Source organism: Ahaetulla prasina, chromosome 2, assembly GCF_028640845.1.
Source record: "Ahaetulla prasina isolate Xishuangbanna chromosome 2, ASM2864084v1, whole genome shotgun sequence".
In the NCBI taxonomy this organism is placed as follows: domain Eukaryota; kingdom Metazoa; phylum Chordata; class Lepidosauria; order Squamata; family Colubridae; genus Ahaetulla; species Ahaetulla prasina.
In genome coordinates, this window is record NC_080540.1 from 202,793,048 (window position 1) to 202,812,570 (window position 19,523).

General features: G+C 40.7%; 1 protein-coding gene across 2 annotated transcripts in view; it reads left to right on the forward strand.

Moving 5' to 3' along the window:
- The window catches only part of TRABD2A (TraB domain containing 2A), a 124,178-nt gene extending 104,978 nt beyond the window's left edge, over positions 1 to 19,200 (forward strand). The window contains exons 5-7 of one of the 2 annotated variants that reach the window (XM_058171773.1): positions 11,043 to 11,130; positions 14,768 to 15,013; positions 19,001 to 19,200. In XM_058171773.1, the coding sequence (XP_058027756.1) occupies positions 11,043 to 11,130; positions 14,768 to 15,013; positions 19,001 to 19,172 (506 nt within the window). In that variant the 3' untranslated portion in view covers positions 19,173 to 19,200. The remainder of the gene's footprint in view (positions 1 to 11,042; positions 11,131 to 14,767; positions 15,014 to 19,000) is intronic. The other variant, XM_058171774.1, reaches the window with a different exon arrangement.
- Positions 19,201 to 19,523: the final 323 nt, after the last annotated feature.

Genomic DNA, 19,523 nt, shown 5'->3' on the forward strand with positions numbered 1-19,523 from the left:
GGGCAGCATAGAAATTTAATAAATACATTTAATGAATAGATCTAGGTTAAAATACAGGTAGTCCTTGACTTACAACATTTAGTGACTGTTCAAAGTTGTAACTTCACTGAAAAAAGTGACATGTAAACTTTTTGTAAGTTTTTCACGCTCACGGCCATTGTAGCATTCCCATGGTCACGTGATCAAAATTTGAATGCTGGGCAACTAGTTCATATTTATGACAGTTGCAGCAACCGGGGTCATGTGATCATCTTTTGCAACCTTCTGATAAGCAAAGTCAATAGGGAAAGACAGATTAACAACTGCAGTGATGCACTTAACAAACTGTGCAAGAAAGGTTGTAAAATGGGGCACAATTCACTTGACCACTGTCTCATTTAGCAGCAGAAATTTTGGACTCTATTGTGGTCGTAAGTCAAAATCTACCTGTAATGGATTACAGTACACAGCTCTTGAAGAGAAGACAGTCCTCTATAAAGATAGATAGAGATAGATATAGAGATATATAGAAATAAATATTTAGATACACGTACACCACCCACAATGTAGGGCTATACTAGATCTCTCTGAGTTGCTTTAGCTGATTTCTCTGCACCAGATAAGGCCACAATTGGCAAAAGCCTTCTGACTTCCATTTGCTGTTCAAGCAGGAGCTGTACTTTCAGAAAGGTACCCAGATCTCAAATCTGCTATTTCTGGAATAATACACGCCCAGAGATAATACCGATATTAATAGAACAATCTGATCAACAATGCTAACTCCTGGGTTCAACTTCAGTCTGTTTTGCCCCATCAAAACCTTTAAGATCTTCATGCACTAGGACAGTGTCGGCAAACCTATGGCATGCGTGCCAGAAGCGGCACAAGAAACCATCCCACAAAGAATGTGTGGCTTTGCTGGCTCCTCTTCCGCGTTCCTGTGATTACACGTGTGCCAGTCAGATGGCTGTTGCGCGCATGGGAGTGGCAGAACCTGGAAGAGCGGCATTCCAGCACACATGTGCAGGCTGGCACCCGGCCTTCTGGGTTGACATTGTGTGCAAGTGTGATGGCCAGCTGTTCGTCGGGCGCACTTCCATGCCGGTATTTGGGTGTTTGGGTGCCGGCTCGCGCATGCGCGATGGACCACCACTCTTCCAGGTATTGCCGCTCCTGCACACACGAAGGCCAGCGGAGCCGCACATATCTTGCGGGATGGTTTCACATGCCACTTCCGGCACGCAGGCCGGCACGCGGTAGTGTAAAAGGTTCACGATCACGTAACTAGGACATTGGCAGCATCTCTCCTACAACCCAAGCTGGTGATGTAAAGTGGCTTAACTTGGATATTAAAGGACAAGGAAGTTAGAGCCCATGTATCTATGGCACCCCATATACCCCATATATCTGAGGCCAGTGGGCTGATCTCTCACCCATTTCTCGACTGAGTGAAAATACCCGGTGAGTAAGAAGAGGAACTACTGCAAAATAGTATCCTTGGTCTGCAATCCCCATAGAGTTGGGGTCCAATGGTCCAGTAAGATACTATAGGTCAGTGATGGCTAACCTTTTTGCCATCGCGTGCCAGGAAGGGGGAGGCGGGGGGGTCACATGCGTGCATGCCCATACCCATAATTCTATGTGCCTCACCCCCATGCATGCACACACAACTCTTCCCCCCCCCCGACACACGATGGCCCGGTAGGCCCGTTTTTCTCTCTTACCTGTCTCCGGAGCCTCTCTATGAGTCTGGGAGGTTGGAAAATGGCCTTCCCCATTTCCCTGGAGGCCCTCCGGAGGCCAGAAATGGCCCATTTACCAACTTCCAGTTGGACAGGAAGTGATGTTTTTTTGCTGGGGGCTGGGGACAGCAAGAAAGTCACTTCTTGTCCAACTGGAATTTGGTAAATGGGCCGTTTCTGGCCTCCGGAGGGGTGGGAAAGGCAGTTTCCCAGAGAGGCTCTGGAGCCAGGTAAGAGAGAAAAACGGGCCTTCCCAGGCCCTCTGGAGGCTGGAAACAGCCTGTTTCCCTACTTCTGGTGGGCCCAGAAGGCCTGGAAATCAGCTGGCCAGTGTGCGCATGTGCACCGGAGCTGAGCTCGTGTGCCCACTAATTTGGCTACATTCGCCATCACTGCCATAGATGATGATACCAAAAAGGTATCATCACAAAAGGGTCAAAAGGGATAAGGAGGGGCCCACTACCTTCATCTAAGTTCCAAATAGAAAGCAAACATCTAAGAAAGCAATCAATGTTACCTTTGTCCCATTCCCAGGTTGGAGCCCTGACTGAAAAGACTCCAACTGATTTGCTTCTTTTAGGGAGCCATGATGTTGGTCTTAACACGTTTATCTTATGTTGCCACCTTCGTTGGCTAAGCACTGCGAAAACGGGTCACATGGTGACACCTTCCCAACTGAAGCTTATCCATATTGTGAGATCTGGCTTGTTCAAGACTGAAGGGTGCTTCCCATTTAAACCTAGAAATTGGAAGTAAACATCAGAGAAAGGACCTACTATAGTACAGCAATCTGTACTATAGGTGAAAGCACTCTGTGATGTAAAGTTCTCTTTAGCAGGACGCAAAACATTTAAAAGAATATAAATCTGAGTCTGTTATCTAGCTTGAAAGAATAAATCCATCTTTTTTTGGGAGGGGGAGAAAGAGGGCAAAAAAAGAAGCCTTCTTTAGAACAGTGGGTACCTCTCTTTATTTAAGACTAGATGAAAAGACTATGGCTTATTTACCCACTTGGCTAGAATTGATACTTACAAGGAGATCTCAGTTTCTCCCGTTCTTGAGTTTGAACACAGAACAATGACTGCCAAAGTAAATTGACCTCCCGAACGCCTGTGTTCATGTAGTAGGATAGGGATAATGGAGAGCTGAGTGCAAAAAGAGAAGGAGGGGTTTCTGCTGGCGCAAGGGTCCAGGGGCCTTTCTCTTTGGAGTCACTCAAGTGTGTCAGGCCAAAAGAGGAAACAGATGAAAAGGGTTTCTGCTCCCTATCATGCTTCTGTGGACAGCCTCCCGCAGGAGTGAGACTGCTTGATCTTACGCTTCTGGGGTGACCGTGTTCATTCATAGCGGCTTTAAAAGAAATGTTGAAAGTGGTAGGCGAATCTCTTAAATTAAAGCACTTCTTTTAATTGCCGGAAAGTCTAGGATGTGCCTGTGTTTGGACAACAGCATCCAAGTACATTTCTGCCAAGGATTTCTCATAGAAAGCAAGCAACTTGCAATGCAAAGATAAGATCCTTGCTGCCAATTCAATTGTGCAGGTAGCTTTCAGGATAGGGAAGAGACAGATTATCACAGGTGAGCGCAATGCACTCAAGAGTATGGTTTGCTGAACACTGGGTATCTTGTTGAAATAATGGAAGATTCATTCTACACATTTTTGGACATGTCTAAGCTAATAAGTGAAACCTTCATTTGTGTGTGTGCATTTCTGTGTGTGTGTATGTATCTGCTCATTTCCCATTCTATACATGTTTTGACAATTGTTTTTCTCTTTAGTCTTGATTTCTGGTTAATGATTGTTCAGTAGTGGTAGAAAAAATCAAGAATGATCAAGAATATTGATAATAATTTTCAATATTAAAGGAACACTACACAGTAAAGTGTGATGCTCAGAACTGAACACAATGTTCACAATAGGGTCTAATTAACACTAAATGATATGCAATGAATTATGCACCGTAAAATTATATTAAAATTACATTTTGCAGCATATTACATTGTAATTCTTAGCTACAATTTCAGCAACTTTTTCATATTAATTTTTTTAACTGATAAAGATGGTTTTGAGTTGTATTTGTCGCTTACAGTACTAGTTCTCCCGCTTTGTGTCCACTGCAAATTTGTAAATTCTTTCATCCGTTTGTCATCCAAGTCATTAATAAAAAGGTTAAAAAGCATAGAGTCTAGGGCTAAACATGGCGCTACTCCACTTGCTATCTCACTGAGGATAAATAATTTTTGATACAAAGTCCTTAATCTGATTTTTCAATCCAGCAATATATCCACATAATTGCCATGCCATGCAGTCCATGGGAAACTAGTCTAACATTTCAGCATGACTTGCTGAAATGACAAAACATATGTATATCTACAGCAGCTTTATAAGATGCTACTGGAAGCTACCTAATAAAATGAGTGGTTAGTCTAATATGACTTGTTCCTGGTAAATCCATGCGGATTTGTGGTGATCACCTCATCATTCTCTAGCTTCTCAAGGAATCAGTTACTTTGTGATTTGCTCTATATTTTTTCCAAGTATTAATATCAAATTGACCAAATTCATGGATTCTCCTTTTCTTCTTTTTTGAAAGCAGGATTTTAGGATTTATAAAAGAAATACGTATCAGGTTCAGCTAGACAGTCATGAAGTTGCTTTATAGAGTGTGCTTCAGGTGACTCAGGAAATGTACATTGGTTCAAAGAATATATTCCTTGAGGGTGCTTCAGTTGTGCTCTTTTAAGGTGCTCTTTCCAATTACTTTCTTTGAACTGAAATCTTGTTGGAGAATACAAAGCCAAATACAGGTAGTTCTCAACTTACAACAGTTCATTTAGTGGCCATTCAAAGATACAATGGCAGTGAAAAAAGTAACTTATGACTATTGCAGCATCCCCATGGTCATGTGATTTACCTTCATATGCTTGACAACTGACTCACATTTATGACAATTGCAGTGTCCCAGGGTCATGTGATCTCCTTTTCTGACCATCTGACAAGCAAAGTCAATGGGGAAACCAGATTCACTTAACAACCGTGTTAACTGCAGTGATTCACTTAACAAATGGAAAGAAAAATCATAAAATGGAGCAAAACTCACTTAACAAATTTATCATTTAACAACAGAAATGTTGGGCTCAGCTGTGGTTGTATATTGAGGACTACTGTAGGAATTGAGTAACTGTTGTGAATGCAGTCTGTTCATCAGACTGAAGGCCCAGACTCACAATCTAGTAGAGAAGTTCTCCCACTCTTTGTCCTGTAGAATGAGATTACCTTAGCACTTCCCCTCAGCTGGATATAAAACAAGGTCTCACTTTTTGAGAAAAATGTGGTAGACATCTGTAGAAAGACTAAGCAAAGCCTCTGATTAACATCCTGGAATCTTCAAGAGATTTTATTTATTTATTTATTTATTTATTTATTTGATTTTTATACCGCCCTTCTCCCGAAGGACTCAGGGCGGTTTACAGCCAACATAAAACAAATTTTAAATAGTGAGAAGAAACAAGCCAACTTGGTATTCTCTCCAATAGTGACTTCGTTTATTGGGTCTGTTACAAACTGGGTCCCAGTACTAGTTGAGGTTTCTCTGTACAAAGTCAGCGCTGAGAGCTTCTGCCTCTCAGCCCCTTTTTAAACATCCCGTGCTGCTCATGCCCCGTCCCATGGCTGAATTGCTCCGTTGATTGGATGCCCGGCCGCTCTTTCCCTCCTCGTCTGACAGCCTCAGCTGCCATGTCATCTGCTAAATCCAGGAAATAAAGCAGCTCTTCGTAACGCCCAGCCATCATCTCCCCCTATCCCGGCCGCCAGTGTGTGATTCTCTTCCCATGCTTCCCAAACGCAGATCCCTGCACCCCTCGAACAAGTCCTCGATATGTCATCCCTTTGGATCTTTGATTAGAGGCTGCTCCCATGATCTGGATCCCTGTAGCGTCATGTGTCGAGCCGGAGCTGGGCTTGACACCTTTTCTTTCTGCAGAAATAGGTGAATTTGTGCCATTTCAACACTTCTCATGTTCAGGCTTTCCACATTTTAGCCAAATGCTTTTTGGCTAGTTCTTATAAGATGTTGAGACTCTAGAAAGAGTGCAGAGAAGAGCAACAAAGATGATTAGGGGACTGGAGGATAAAACATATGAAGAACGGTTGCAGGAACTGGGCATGTCTAGTTTAACAAAAAGAAGGACTAGGGGAGACATGATAGCTGTGTTCCAATATCTCAGGGGCTGCCACAAAGAAGAGGGAGTCGGGCTGTTCTCCAAAGCACCTGAGGGTAGAACAAGAAGCAATGGGTGGAAACTGATCAAAGAAAGAAGCAACTTAGAACTAAGGAGAAATTTCCTGACAGTTAGAACAATTAATAAGTGGAACGACTTGCCTTCAGAAGTTGTGAATGCTCCAACACTGGAAATTTTTAAGAAAATGTTGGATAACCATCTGACTGAGATGGTGTAGGGTTTCCTGCCTGGGCAGGGGGTTGGACTAGAAGGCCTCCAAGGTCCCTTCCAACTCTGATGTTATGTTATGTTATGTTATGTTATGTTATGTTATGTTATGTTATGTTATGTTATGTTATGTTATGTTATGTTATGTTATATGGTGCAATCTCTTTTATTCTGGCACTCCAAAATCGAGATAACTCAGATTGCAGTCCCAGAAAACAACATTCTCCCATTGATATTTTGAAAGCCAGTCGTTCATCTGCAATATTCTTTCCCTTTTCCAGTCCTCTTCCACGGATACCCATCTGATCTTCAATTAATTTTATTATTTTTATTTCAAATTCTTACAAATCCATGATGATGTGGTTGTAGTTGCTCCCTGCATATGAATTACCAGCAAAGAGCAATGCATATATCTTTATACATCTTAGAAATTCTGTCAAATGCCTGATATGACATGGTAGACAGCTTATTTCATATGCTAATGGCTACAGTCAGAATATGCTTGTTTCTGCTTCCCATAGTGATTAGTATCAAACTACTTTCTCTGTGTCTTCTTGCATGGTACAACTACATCCTCTCTGCCTTTCAAGGTTATGCTATTATAGTGTTTGTTACACAAGATCTTTTTCTTCCTTTGAAGGTTCAAAGCCAATTGCTTCTGTAAGAGCTTCAAATCTGTTTTGGAATTGAAGAATATCTTCTGTGTCTCTTGTTTCTGGTTGTCATTCTTATCTTCTGTACTTGTTCCTTTGTTTACATTTCTTCCTTACGGACAGTTACCTCTTTTGTTGGTTGCTGTTGTATCATCTCCTTTGTTTCCCCAAAAAAACTTTGTTCTTTCTTATGAATGGTAAAACGGTCACGGCTGCTCCATTTCTTACCTTGAAAATTAGATTTCTTTTTAAAAATCACATCAGCATAACAACACCTGAATATTAATTAGGCAAATAGTATTTTAGGAAGCTAATAGGTATCATCTTTCACGCTGTTACAATAAAAGCATGCTTGTTGAGTCATGATGAATTTCTAAAGATTCATGTGTTTAATATTTATAATGAGTTAGAATGCTATTTCTGAGGCAGTAAAGAAACTTTCTTCCCAAATCAGTGGTTTCTCCATGTTTCATTACACAGTTGAGTGAAATACTCTTTTAATAATAGTTAAAAGGATTAGGAGTGTAGCATTCTTGAGACCCCATCATACAGTGGTATAATTATATAGCATGTTTTGCATGTTGTAATCCTGCATTTTTGCTCTTTATGCATCTTTTGAAGGCTGGGATGGGGTGAAGGAAAATTTAAATAAATATCTTAGTTAAAAATATCAGTCCAGGCTTGTTCAGATTAACCCTGAGTCCCTAGGGAGATAGGGCGGTATAAATGTGTGAATAATAAATAAACCCCTTGGGAGACCGATACACTATTTAGTTTTTCTCAGGCCCTTTCTTATATGAGGAGATTCATAACTAACAATAGTTAGTGATGAATCTAGATATGAGCTTCATTAAGTATTGGAGCCCTGGTGGCACAGTGGTTAAAGTCCAGTATTGCAAGCTAACTCTGTCCACAGCCTGGAATTTGATCCTGATGGGGCTCAAGGTTGATTCTGCCTTCCATCCTTCTGTGGTCGGTAAAATGAGGACCCAGCTTGTTGGGAGCAATATGCTGACTCTGTAAACAGCTGAGATAGTGCTGTAAACAGCTCAGATAGTGCTGTAAAGCACTATGTGGTGATATATAAGTCTAAGTCAGGGATCGGCAACCTTAAACACTCAAAGAGCCATTTGGACCTATTTCCCACAGAAAAGAAAACACCGGGACACCACAAAACCCTTTTGTTTTACTTGCATTTATATCCCGCCCTTCTTCGAAGACTCAGGGCGGCTTACACTATGTTAAGCAATAGTCTTTATCCATTTGTTTATTATATGCAAAGTCAACTTATTGCCCCCAACAATCTGGGTCCTCATTTTACCTACCTTATAAAGGATGGAAGGCTGAGTCAACCTTGGGCCTGGTGGGACTTGAACCTGCAGTAATTGCAAGCAGCTGTGTTAATAACAGACTGTCTTAGCAGTCTGAGCCACCAGACATCTAAAATGAAGATAACACTGCATATATCATTTTTTACCTTTATGCTATGTATGAAAAAACTATAGTGTGTTGCATTTATGAAATCAATGAACTGCTACAGAGTTCATTGAAAAAACAAATTTTTATTCCTGCATGCAACAAAAACATTTTGAACTCCAAAAAAAAAAAAAAAGACACTGGGTTGAAGGTTACTTTCAAATAAAATACTCAATGTCTATTTGAGTCGTCCTCATATTTATGAAATAAATTTTAAATTATCCACCTGCAGCAAACAAAAAATGCTGTCTGCTTCTGTGTGCTGTCATCCTTTTATCACATGTACTGGAGGGTTAATGTAAAGCTCAATAAATCGCATGCCAGCGGGTGTCGCACATTGGCAGTTGTGTTGCATATTTTGAGCAACAGGGAGCCGCAGCAGAGGGATGAAAGAGCCACATGCGTCTCCAGACCTCTGGGCTAAGTGCTATTGCGTTTGCTAAAATCCTGCCTCCTATCTATTTTCAGTTTCTTTTTAATTTCTTAATTAATATGTTTAATGGTTCCTCATAGAAACCTACTGGAACAGTCTAGTATGGGCCTTCCCAGATTACCCCATCATATAGGATAAGGCCCTGCTGTGATCTCTCCCATTTCATGGGAGATGTTTCTGCTTCCTGAATTAGTAGATTGGTGTTGTGACCCAGGCCCAAGTAGGTAGTAAGAAACTCAGTCCGTGAAAATACAAACAAACTTTATTCGAACAGCTGGGAATTACTTCATTCCCAGCATCATTCAACTCAAAATAAATAAATGCCTCCCGACACAAATTCTTCAGTTATCTCGCAAACCTTGGTACAATTAAGCAAACTGCCAAAGGCCCTTTTTGGCAAAAGTTTAGAAGCCACAAAAACAAAGACATAGACGAAGCAGAAGATGAAGCAGAAGACGCAGCTACAACGTTGTTTTCCAGCAAAACTCAAACGCCAGTGCTGGTCTGTTTTAAGCCTTATGGGAGGGGCCAATCTTCTCTTGGCCCTACTCCTGAGTTGTCCTCTCTGCTTGAGCTGCTCTTGCCTTCTGTCAGCTCTTCTCATGCATGCTTTAGGAACAGGCTCCTCCTGTTCCTCTACCTCATTACTATCAGTCTCTGGAGGCTCTGGAGTCCGCACCTCACTTCCCGATGGCCCTGGCCTCACCTCAGCCTCATCGCTGTCCAACTCTGTTGCCAGCTCCATAGGCTGCTGATGGACCACAACAATTGACTCTATTGGATTGCTTGCTTATTGATGCAGATAGGCGTGGGGGTTCTCAGGAGCTTGAAAATCTTCCATTCTGCATTAATGCTATAATAACATTGTTTTTTAAATTATTTTTATTATTATGTTTTTAAGAGAAGTTTGTTTATATTTGTGGTTTATAAGTATCTTACTTTTAGGGTTCACTTTCTACTAAGGTTACTGATAAAATTGAGCAAGTCCAGAGACAGCCAGCGAAAGTGGAGCAAGGTCTGAGGGACAAAACACATCAGGAGAGATTGGAGGAACCAAATATGTATAGCCTGGAGGACAGTGTTGTGACTGAGGCCTAAGTAGTGATTACCAAACACAATTCAGTCCTGAACAAACTTATTTTATTAGAACAGCTGAGAATGAATTCATTCTAAGCTTAGTCCAAAACGAATTGTTCATAAACAGTCCTTCAGCCTTATCACCAACCTTTGTTGTCTTTGGCAACCTGTCAAAGGCTTTTCTTGGCAAAACCCCCACAAAGTTCAAGAGACGCTGACAAGAAGTAATGGAATCAACGTTGCTTTTCTACAAAGAACCCAACGGCTCATTGCTGCTCTTTTAAGACTTATGGGAGTGGCCAATCATCTTCTGGCCTTACTCCCGAGTCGTCCTTTTTGCTTCAGCTGCTCTTGCCTTCTGGCAGCTCTTCACATGCGTGCACTAGGAACAGGCTCCTCCTGTTCCCCTACCTCTCTGCTGTCCGCCTCTGGAGGCTCTGGAGTCTGCACATTGCTCCCAGATGGCCCTGGTCCCATCTCTGCCTCCGACAGCCTTCCCCTGACTCCAGGACTGGCCCATTGCCCTCCCCAGCCTCCTCACTGTCCGACTCCGCTGCCAGGTCCGCAGGCTGCTGGCAGACCACAACAGGCAGAAGGGAAAGAGGAGACATGATTGAAACCTTTGAATATATTAAGGGTGTGAATAAAGTTCTAGAAGGCAGTATTTTCAATATGAAGCAAAAATTCAAAAACACGGGAATATAAACTCAAACTGACAGGAAGTAAATTCAAAAGTAATGTTAGAAAGTATTACTTCACAGAAAGCATGGTAGAAGCCTGGAACCAACTTCCAGTGGAGTAAGGAATCAGTCCTCAGTACCTGAGTTTAAACATGCTTAGGATAAACATATGTCCATCATCTGACAAAAATTTAAAAAAATAAAAATAATAATTAAAAAATAATAAATAAGAAAACAAAAAACTCCAAAAACTCAAAATGTAGACTCAGTGGACAGTAGGTCTTTTTTCTGCTGTCAGTTTTCTAGTTTTTATGTGTCATTATATCTAAACTTAAATCCAACATGATTAGATTAATTCCTATAACTCTAGCAGCTTTTCCCAACCTCGGTTCCCAGCTAGGGGTTGGCTGGTTTATAATAGGGACTTCCTAGGATCAGTTAAAGCAGATGTTCAGGTAAACTTTGCATTGTTGTCTAATCTGTACTTTAAAATGTTATTTATGTGTTTTGATTAATGTTACTTGGGGCTTTTCTCTTTTATTACCTGAAGGTCATTTCATGGGCAACAATACAGTCGTAGATGTTTTGAGGAGAGAAGGATACAAAGTAGACCATACATCCGCTGGGCAAGCAATCAGGTAACAACTGCTTTAACAATAATTATATTAAGCATCTTCAGGAAATAAAACATAATAGAAAATGTATTTTGGAGTTGAAACTGCTGCCATTTTATTCAAGGTAAAAAGATATGAACCTGGACGCTTGCAGAATGAAAAGCCTGCCAGTTTCCCATGCCCTCCTCTGCTTCTCACTCATGCCTCAAGTTCTCTGATTGAAAAAACACAGGGTGACCATGTAGGAGCTCAATATTTGTAAGATGAGTGAAAATATAATCATGTCTCTATAGCCATCGTGCACTATTGTATAGTTTCATGGAATAGTGTTTCTAATTTAGTGAAGCAGGTTATAATTTTCTTCCAGATGACACAAGTATTACCCTTCTCTAAGGGATATCTTATCTTCTATCTATCCGTGGTAAATGGTACTGGATGTCACTTTTGTGAGTTGCTCTCTACTCCAGCAACTTATATCCCTCTCTAAACTTCACTTCCTCACTTGAAGAATGAAGTGCCAAGTTATGACTTCCATATGTGAATAAATTTCCACAAATATAGCAGATTTGTCAGGTCCTATACATCTTTTGGCATCCACACAGATAGCAACACCAGAAAGTTTCGTATCAACTGAAATATGATCTTTTCAGAGGATGAAAGCTGATTTACACATTCCAGAACAATTCCTCCAATGTAGAGTGCCAGTCATTTCGGTAGTTTTTTAAAAGAAGCAGGAACTGGGAAATAGCAGATACGAAAATCCATTCAGTTCTGTCCCAATCCAAAGTGAAAGCTTAATTATTATTTTATATCTTGTTTTAATACAATTAAAAAATACCTCAAGAAATAGACTTTTGTATCACAAGTAATTATCAAAATGGCTTTGGGGGGGTTCAAAGAAATGCAAATAATTTCAATGGACACAGGGTGTCGTGTCCCACTCCTCCGCTGACAGCCGGGTCAGGGAAATCCGAATCAGGCTTGCCTCTGCAGCTCTGCCCAAAGTCCTAGCAAAGTCCTCAGAGCAGGCAGGAGACCAGTAAGTGACTTCAGCAAGATAAGTTCGACTTTGCCTGACTCAGAGACTGCCAGAAAGCAGATCCTTTATATAGGCCATGGGGTGTGGCTCCATGACTCAGCACTCATTAAGGCCTGCCCCTCCCTTCCTTCTGTTGCCTCCACCTATCCAATCTTCTGATGCGAGGGTCACTCCAATCAGCTGTTGTTGGAAGTAAACTTTCCTCAGGCTCACATGCTGTGGAGGAGGGGGAGGGGTCTAGCTGCTCCGTTTGCCTGGGCATGGAGCCAGGGCTGGGGCCGGGGGATGCTCCCTCCTCTGCAGCCTGCTTGGGCATGGAGCCAGGGCTGGGACCGGGAGGTGCCCCCTCCTCTGCAGCTTGTCTGGGCATGGAGCCAGAACTGGGGCCGGGAGGCATACATTCCTCCGTGTTCGGGAGCAGATAAGCAGACCCCGGCTGCGGTGAGAGCGGACAAGACACAACACAGGGCATTCTAATTGCAACAGCAGAAGAATAGAAGTATGTCATTCTCTATTACAGGGGTGTCAAACTCACGTCATCGCAGCACTGTCACATGACGTATCGTGACTTCCCTCTTCAGTAAACCGGGCTTGGGCATGACTAGCGCATGATGCATCCAGCCCGTGGGCCATGAGTTTGACAGCCTGGCTCTATTACTACACCTGGCCATGACAACAATAGTTTAAAATAAACACAAGAATCCTTTAATGTTGACTTAAATTTACATTTTTATTTTACCGATTATAAGACACTCATCCAAAACGTGATGAATTCAGGAAATGTTAGACTATAATATGACCTTTTCTCTCTCACACCAGTGGGAATTTTATTCCATATACATGGAAGGGTGGAGGAAAGCAGGAGGGGGAAAACTCTGCTAGGTTATAATAATGAACTACCAAGTAAAAGTATGTTGTGATCAGTGTATAATGAAGCTGGTTAAATATTTGCCTATGTTTTGCTAGAATGGAAGGAAATATTTCATTTTCTTTGACTGCTTTTCCCTTCAATATTTAATCATATGGAAGTAGCGTTTATCCTTTTGATTAAACATTCTTTATGAATGAGTCATGGAATGTTGACTCATCAGAGAAAATGGGAAGTATCTCTGTACAAACCCTTAGTGAATTCTAAATGCTGCTTTCTCTCTCTAGTTGCTTTTGGGAAAAGCAACATTCAGACTCATCTTGTTCTCATCTGGACTCTCCCGAGAAACTTTTGCATTTCATCTCCTATTTGCCTGGCTTTAAACAGTTTACCTGAAGTCTATTTTACATTCCCATTCCTGAGTTAAGGTTCACTGAGTGCATTTCATTGAGCATTAAAGGCATCAAGGATGTTTGTTTTACTTTCTGCCTTTCTTGCGAATTCAGCTCACTGGAGAACGGGAATCAACTAATATCCACTGCTTTGCAAATGCTACATTTTTCCATGCGTTGCCTTTAGCATGCAATGAATAGTGTGTGCGCACAGTATGGTATTTTGTGCATTTGGAGAGGCTGAAGATAATCTCTCCAAGCACGTGATACAGATTATTATCCTTTCAATTATCTTTAATATCAAAGAGGAGATTTTCCTTTACTCATCCTTTTAATACGTTCTGTGGGCAATACAGTATCGGACGTGGCTTTGTGTTAGAGTGCTATTTCTGTCACATCTGCAGCAATTTGCAATGTCCCGTAGTCACATGACTATGGGTTACGATGGCTTTGGCAAAAATTGGCACATAACTTCTAGTTTTCGGCAAAACCATACCATAGGAAACAACCAGTTTGCTTAACAACCACATTTGCACTTAAAACCTCTGTGTTTGCTTAATGACTGCTGCAAGAAATGTAAAATCAGGTCAGTCATGTACCCATCCCATTTTATTACAACTTGTGACCATAATGATTGCTATGATACATAATGACCTCTACTACTAAAACTCTCGTGTCTATAATCTTTAACTGGGTGAAATGATGCATCATATGACAAAACTTTTTCAATCAAGTTACCTCAGATGGGATAACTTACAGAATGCCAGGACGATTACTACTGAGGTAATGCGATCTGGGGAGGTGTGGCTGCAGTGAGAAGTTGACAGTGTTGCCAAGCTGTCAACTTCTCACTGCGGCAGTCATGTCATCCTCATTTTCAATGCTCCTTTTCAATGCTCCTTTGGGAAGAGGAGGGAGGGAGGGAGGGAGGGAGGGAGGGAGGGAGGGAGGAAGGAAAGAAGGAAGGAAGGAAGGAAGGAAGGAAGGAAGGAAGGAAGGAAGGAAGGAAGGAAGGAAGGAAGGAAGGAAGGAAGATATGCTCACTGACAGCTTCCCATAAGGACATTCAATGGGGAAGCCAGCAGGAAGTCAAAAATTGCCCACGGCCATTCTGTTTTCTGTTTAGATAAGGAAACAAGATCTCTGAAATGATAACCCAATGGGGCACAGGTTTTTTACTATCTTATTATACCCTGCACGGGCACTTTTGCCGTGTTGAACATTTTTGGCACTTTCAAGGGGCTGAGATGTTTGCGGCATACAGACTTGAAATGTTCGTAGCAATTTACTTGTTCTGTACATTAACTTGGAAGATGATCAACAACCCCTATTCTCAATCTTATTTTATTTTGCTTTTTGTAGTGGAAAAAATCAACATAAGTTCTTGTCCGCCCTCTCCTCAACATCTCCAGAATATGCCTCTTACATTATCTCCCAAGAGATCCAACAACAGGAGGAAGAAGAGGAGGATGACCTATTGCCCCACACATTATTGCCCGAAAGCATGGACCTCCTGGAGAAAGCAGAGCGGAAATACAAGAAGAAGAAACAGCAGAAGAAACAGCGTTTACGTCAGTTCAATGATCTTTGGGTACGCATCGAGGAAAGGTAATGAGTGAGTAGATGCAGGCAATGCGTTTCCGAGAAATAGCAAAAAGGGAGCCCCTTAAAAGGAACATAATTTGTTTGTTTATTGGCTTTTCCGCCTACCGTAAAAGAAAGATTCTCTGCAGTTTACAATACAAGCATAAAAAACAACACAATAAAATACCCATAGTATAATTAAAGCAGCTAAAAATAAAAGCAGATGAACTCCAAATTTACACAATTGCCAATAAAACAGTTAAATCAATTCAAACTTTTAAGGCGCTCTGAAATAGTTCAGTTCAGTTTTTAGTAATTCACAGAAAGCCAGCAATGTGGCAGTTCCTTAACGCTGTTCCTTAAGGCAGGCTCGGCACCTTCAAACCTCTAAACCAGGGTAAAATCTAAAAATTTTCCCTACCAGTTCTGTGGGCGTGGCTTAATTGGTAGGTGTGGCTTGGTGGTCAGATGGCTTGGTGGGCGTGGTCAATAACAATAAATAATAAAAATAATAAACAAAGTATAAAAAAACAATAAGAGGTACCAAAAATCAACTTCCACACTTTACACACACACAACACAACATAACTGACTCACACACAATGTAAAAGCAGCTGCACTTCATACTTCATATAGCCACAAAAAGCTCAAAAACCAACTTTCACACTTTACATACACACAACACAACACAACTGACTCACACACAATGTAAAAGCAGCTGCACTTCACACTTCACACAGCCACAAAAAGCTCAAAAACCAACTTTCACACTTTACACACACACAACTAACACACACACACAATATGCCACATACAGCTTTCTGAGATTTTGTATGTTTGTGTAGTTAGAGTGAAACACTATAGAAACACACCAAATCTCAGAAAGCTGCACAAATATTTTATTTTATTATTTTATTTTATTTTATTTTATTATGGACTTCAAATCACAGAGTTCCTCAGCTAGCAAAGCCAGCCAGTTGATCACCGAGGAAATAGATTAGCTGAGTGATTGATTTTGTCTGGCTGAAACTGAAACTACTTTCGGGCTGGAAAGAGAGCCATGCGTTCATCAGTAATCAGGTAAGTGCCTTAGAATCTCTACTCTTACTTGTAGAAAACATGTTTCCTACAAGTAAGAGTACAAGTAAGGTTCTGCTGTTTTTTACTTTTAAAGGCCTGTTTCGGCTGAAGCCAAACTGGCTTTTAAAAGTAAAAAAAAACAAAACCTCTGCAGATGGTGCGGCTCAGCAGAGGCGGGGGGGTGGAGCCAGGGATTTTTGCTACCAGTCCTCCGAACCCGCAGCCGCCATCGCTACCGGATCGCGCGATCCCGTCCGATCCAGGAGCATTTCATCCCTGCTCTAAACCCCATACCTTGCAATGGAGAGGGAGGGATCACCAGTGGTTTCCCTTGGACGTGCATGTTGGATAGTTTAAAACTGGTTGCAGAAGATGATCCTACAGGTATCTCGGTACCAAGCTATATAGATTTACAGATTAAAACCAGTTCTTGAAATTGCATTTGGAAGTCTATTGAAAGCTAGTGAAGATTCAGGGAACTATTGCCATGTCATATTCTTTTTCATGGCATGTATCAGCCAACCCAGACTGCTGCCTTCTGGACCAATTCTAGCTTCTTATTGGTATTCAAAAGCAGCCTAATGTAGAACATATTGCAGCAATCCAGACAAGTCATGTTGACTCAGTGTTCCAAGGTTGTCTCACTTCAGGTTGGGCTGCTGTTGATGCACCAGCATCCAGTAATAACTATGAATCTAGGAGGATTTGCATTCTTAGAGGTAGTACCATCCTTCTGAGAGACAGTTTTGGAATTCACAAGAGTATTCATGAAAGACAACAATGTACAAAAAAGAGTAGCGCAAGGAACTTGTAAGTTTAGGCAAAAGGTTTCAGCGCTTTGTATCACATATTAGTTCATGTATATCTGGGAAGTTCACAACCAAGAGAGCTGTTGCTGTCCCACAAATCACATTTAAGAGGCACTCCCTTTGATTCAAGGGGATATTTGCATAATAAATAGCCACAAGCATCAAGAGCCACTCGTAGCTATATCAGTGATTTTGTTTAGGCCTTTTTAAAACCATCTAAATTAATCAGTTTCACAATAATTAATGCAGTAAATTCTATCATTCAATTAAATATTGTGAAGAAAAGAGAGTGTAGATGTGATTCTTTTAGGGTTTTTTTGGGTTCAGCAACAGAGGCTGAACACTTAACATTGCAAGAGAAGGAGGGGAAAAAAGGCTTTATTCATATTTTCCATACCATCCACAACCTGGTCATATTTTAACTTGGTGCTCCCAATTTTTTTCCTTCATTACTCAGATCTGCCTATCAGAAAGCCCTTATTCAAATATCCCTGTTGTGATTGGATAAAAGGTTAATGTGTCCTTTAGCCAAAGAAAAAACACCTTTATCCTATTTTGTGTAATTTATCTTGTCTTATCTTGTCTAAAAACCAAAATAGTTCTGTTTTAATTTCTCAACCTTAAGAAAAAAAGATCAAAGCTATCGTTACAAAGAACAGGCCTTGCTACAAAAAAATTCAAGAAAGCATTTTCATTTCAAAAGTGAAAACATTCTGAGGTTCCAATTGTCATTTACTATAATAAATTTAACATTAACAAATGTTAAAAATAATAATTGTAATTGCTATTGCCATTACATTCTGGTATTTTCTTGTTTCATTGTTAATAACTCATTAAAAGATGGATGAATATAGCTATATAATCTGAAAGTATGGGTAGAGAACTGTGACAGCATATACTCTAAATTAATAATTCCACATGATTTGGTTTGGAGCAGGACCTTTTATAGTACTGAGCACTGGGGAAAAAAGAGTTTTCCTGTTGATTTCTGGAAGTTAAGCAGGATGTTTAGTCTTGGTTCCTCTTTGGAGAGATCTGCCATTAGTATTATTTGTTTATTTATTAAATTTATATGCTGCCCATCTCATTACTAAAGCTATTTGTTCTTCGCATAAACTGCCAACTGGCTATTTTCCATATGTCTGTGAACATCTTTTAAAAAAAAACTTCAGGGATGTGTGGGTTTAAAAGGTACATTAACTACCTTCAAATTTTCCATGTTTTGTTTCTTTTCTTTTCGCTTAATGCTGGGGTCCCCAACCCTGCGGCTGTGGCCCATGCTGGAGCATGTGCACAGCTCAACTTGTGCGAGCCGTGGGCCAGTAGACATTGTGCACATACGTGCTGGCCTACTGCTCGCGCAAGTTGAGCTGTACACGTGTGTCCAGGCCCACCTTCATGCAGCCCAGTTCCCCTCTTCCCCTGTCTGGGTCAAGCCACAGAGGTTGGTGACCACTGGTTTAATGCACTGCCCCACAGAAATAGAGTAGAATATTGCAGCTGGTATAGACTGACTGGTTTAATTTGAAATTCATATATTTTTATTTAATTGATCAATACTTACTTTCAATTTTTGACTGTAATTTTAATTTACTTTATGCTTAACAGAGCACTGATAAACCATGTGGTTGAACAGGGATGCAAAATGATGTCAGATTTACTGAGGATAGAAAAGTAGATGGAGAGAATTTTAAGATGTGCAAATGCTGGTAATAAAGATACGAAGTTGCAAGGAGCAAAGAAGCAAAAATGTCTGCGAATTAGGCTCTTGATTTGTTACAGAAAGTCAGAGTTGGGAATGTCAACAGAAACATACAAATTCCCACTTGAATGCAATGGGAAAGGGTTTCTTAATACCAAGAAAACTCTATGTGAAGTCACTGGCAGCTATAATGTAACTAACATTAGGAAACTGGATCACTTTCACTATGTATTATGCAAGGAATGCATGTGAAGATTCAATGGATGGCTTCCATACTTGGTCAAAGATCTACATTTCTTGTGAACTGTGCAGGGTAATGCTTCTTATTATGCAACTGTAGCTTTTTGATAGGGCCTGCCCCTCTCTCCCTCCCCTTTTGATCAACTGTATTTAATTGTTTTGTTTTTTTTTGTCTTATAGCACCACAGAGCCACCTCTGCGGATTCATATAATTAATGGTTACATTTCTGTGGAATCTCAGCCACGAGGACACAAGAAATCCCGCCATATCCAGGCAGAAATGAGTTCTTCTAGCAAACCCTTTCTATTCTTCTTCACTTTGACTTTTGTGTTGCTTATAATGATCTATTGAAGCTAGAATGACTTTCCCATATTCAGCTATGTGCCTTTTTTTAAAAGGGGGGGGAGGGTTGGGGGGGCTAGAGAAAAAGGAAAGCATATTTTTTTGTCTGAACAGGAAACCATCTGTGTGGATTTTATTCATTTAGAAATCATCCTTTTCCTGAATCTGGACCATTAACTTGATTAACCATTTTGACCATACTCAATGCAGGAAAAGATATTTTTTTAATGAAAGCCATTATTTATTCTTCCCTTGCAGAAGAATTATTTCATGTTGTCCCAGAATTATTTGGGAAATATATATGTAACGTAGCTGTTATTTAGCTGAATGGATTTGACTTGAATACAATTTATTGGGGGG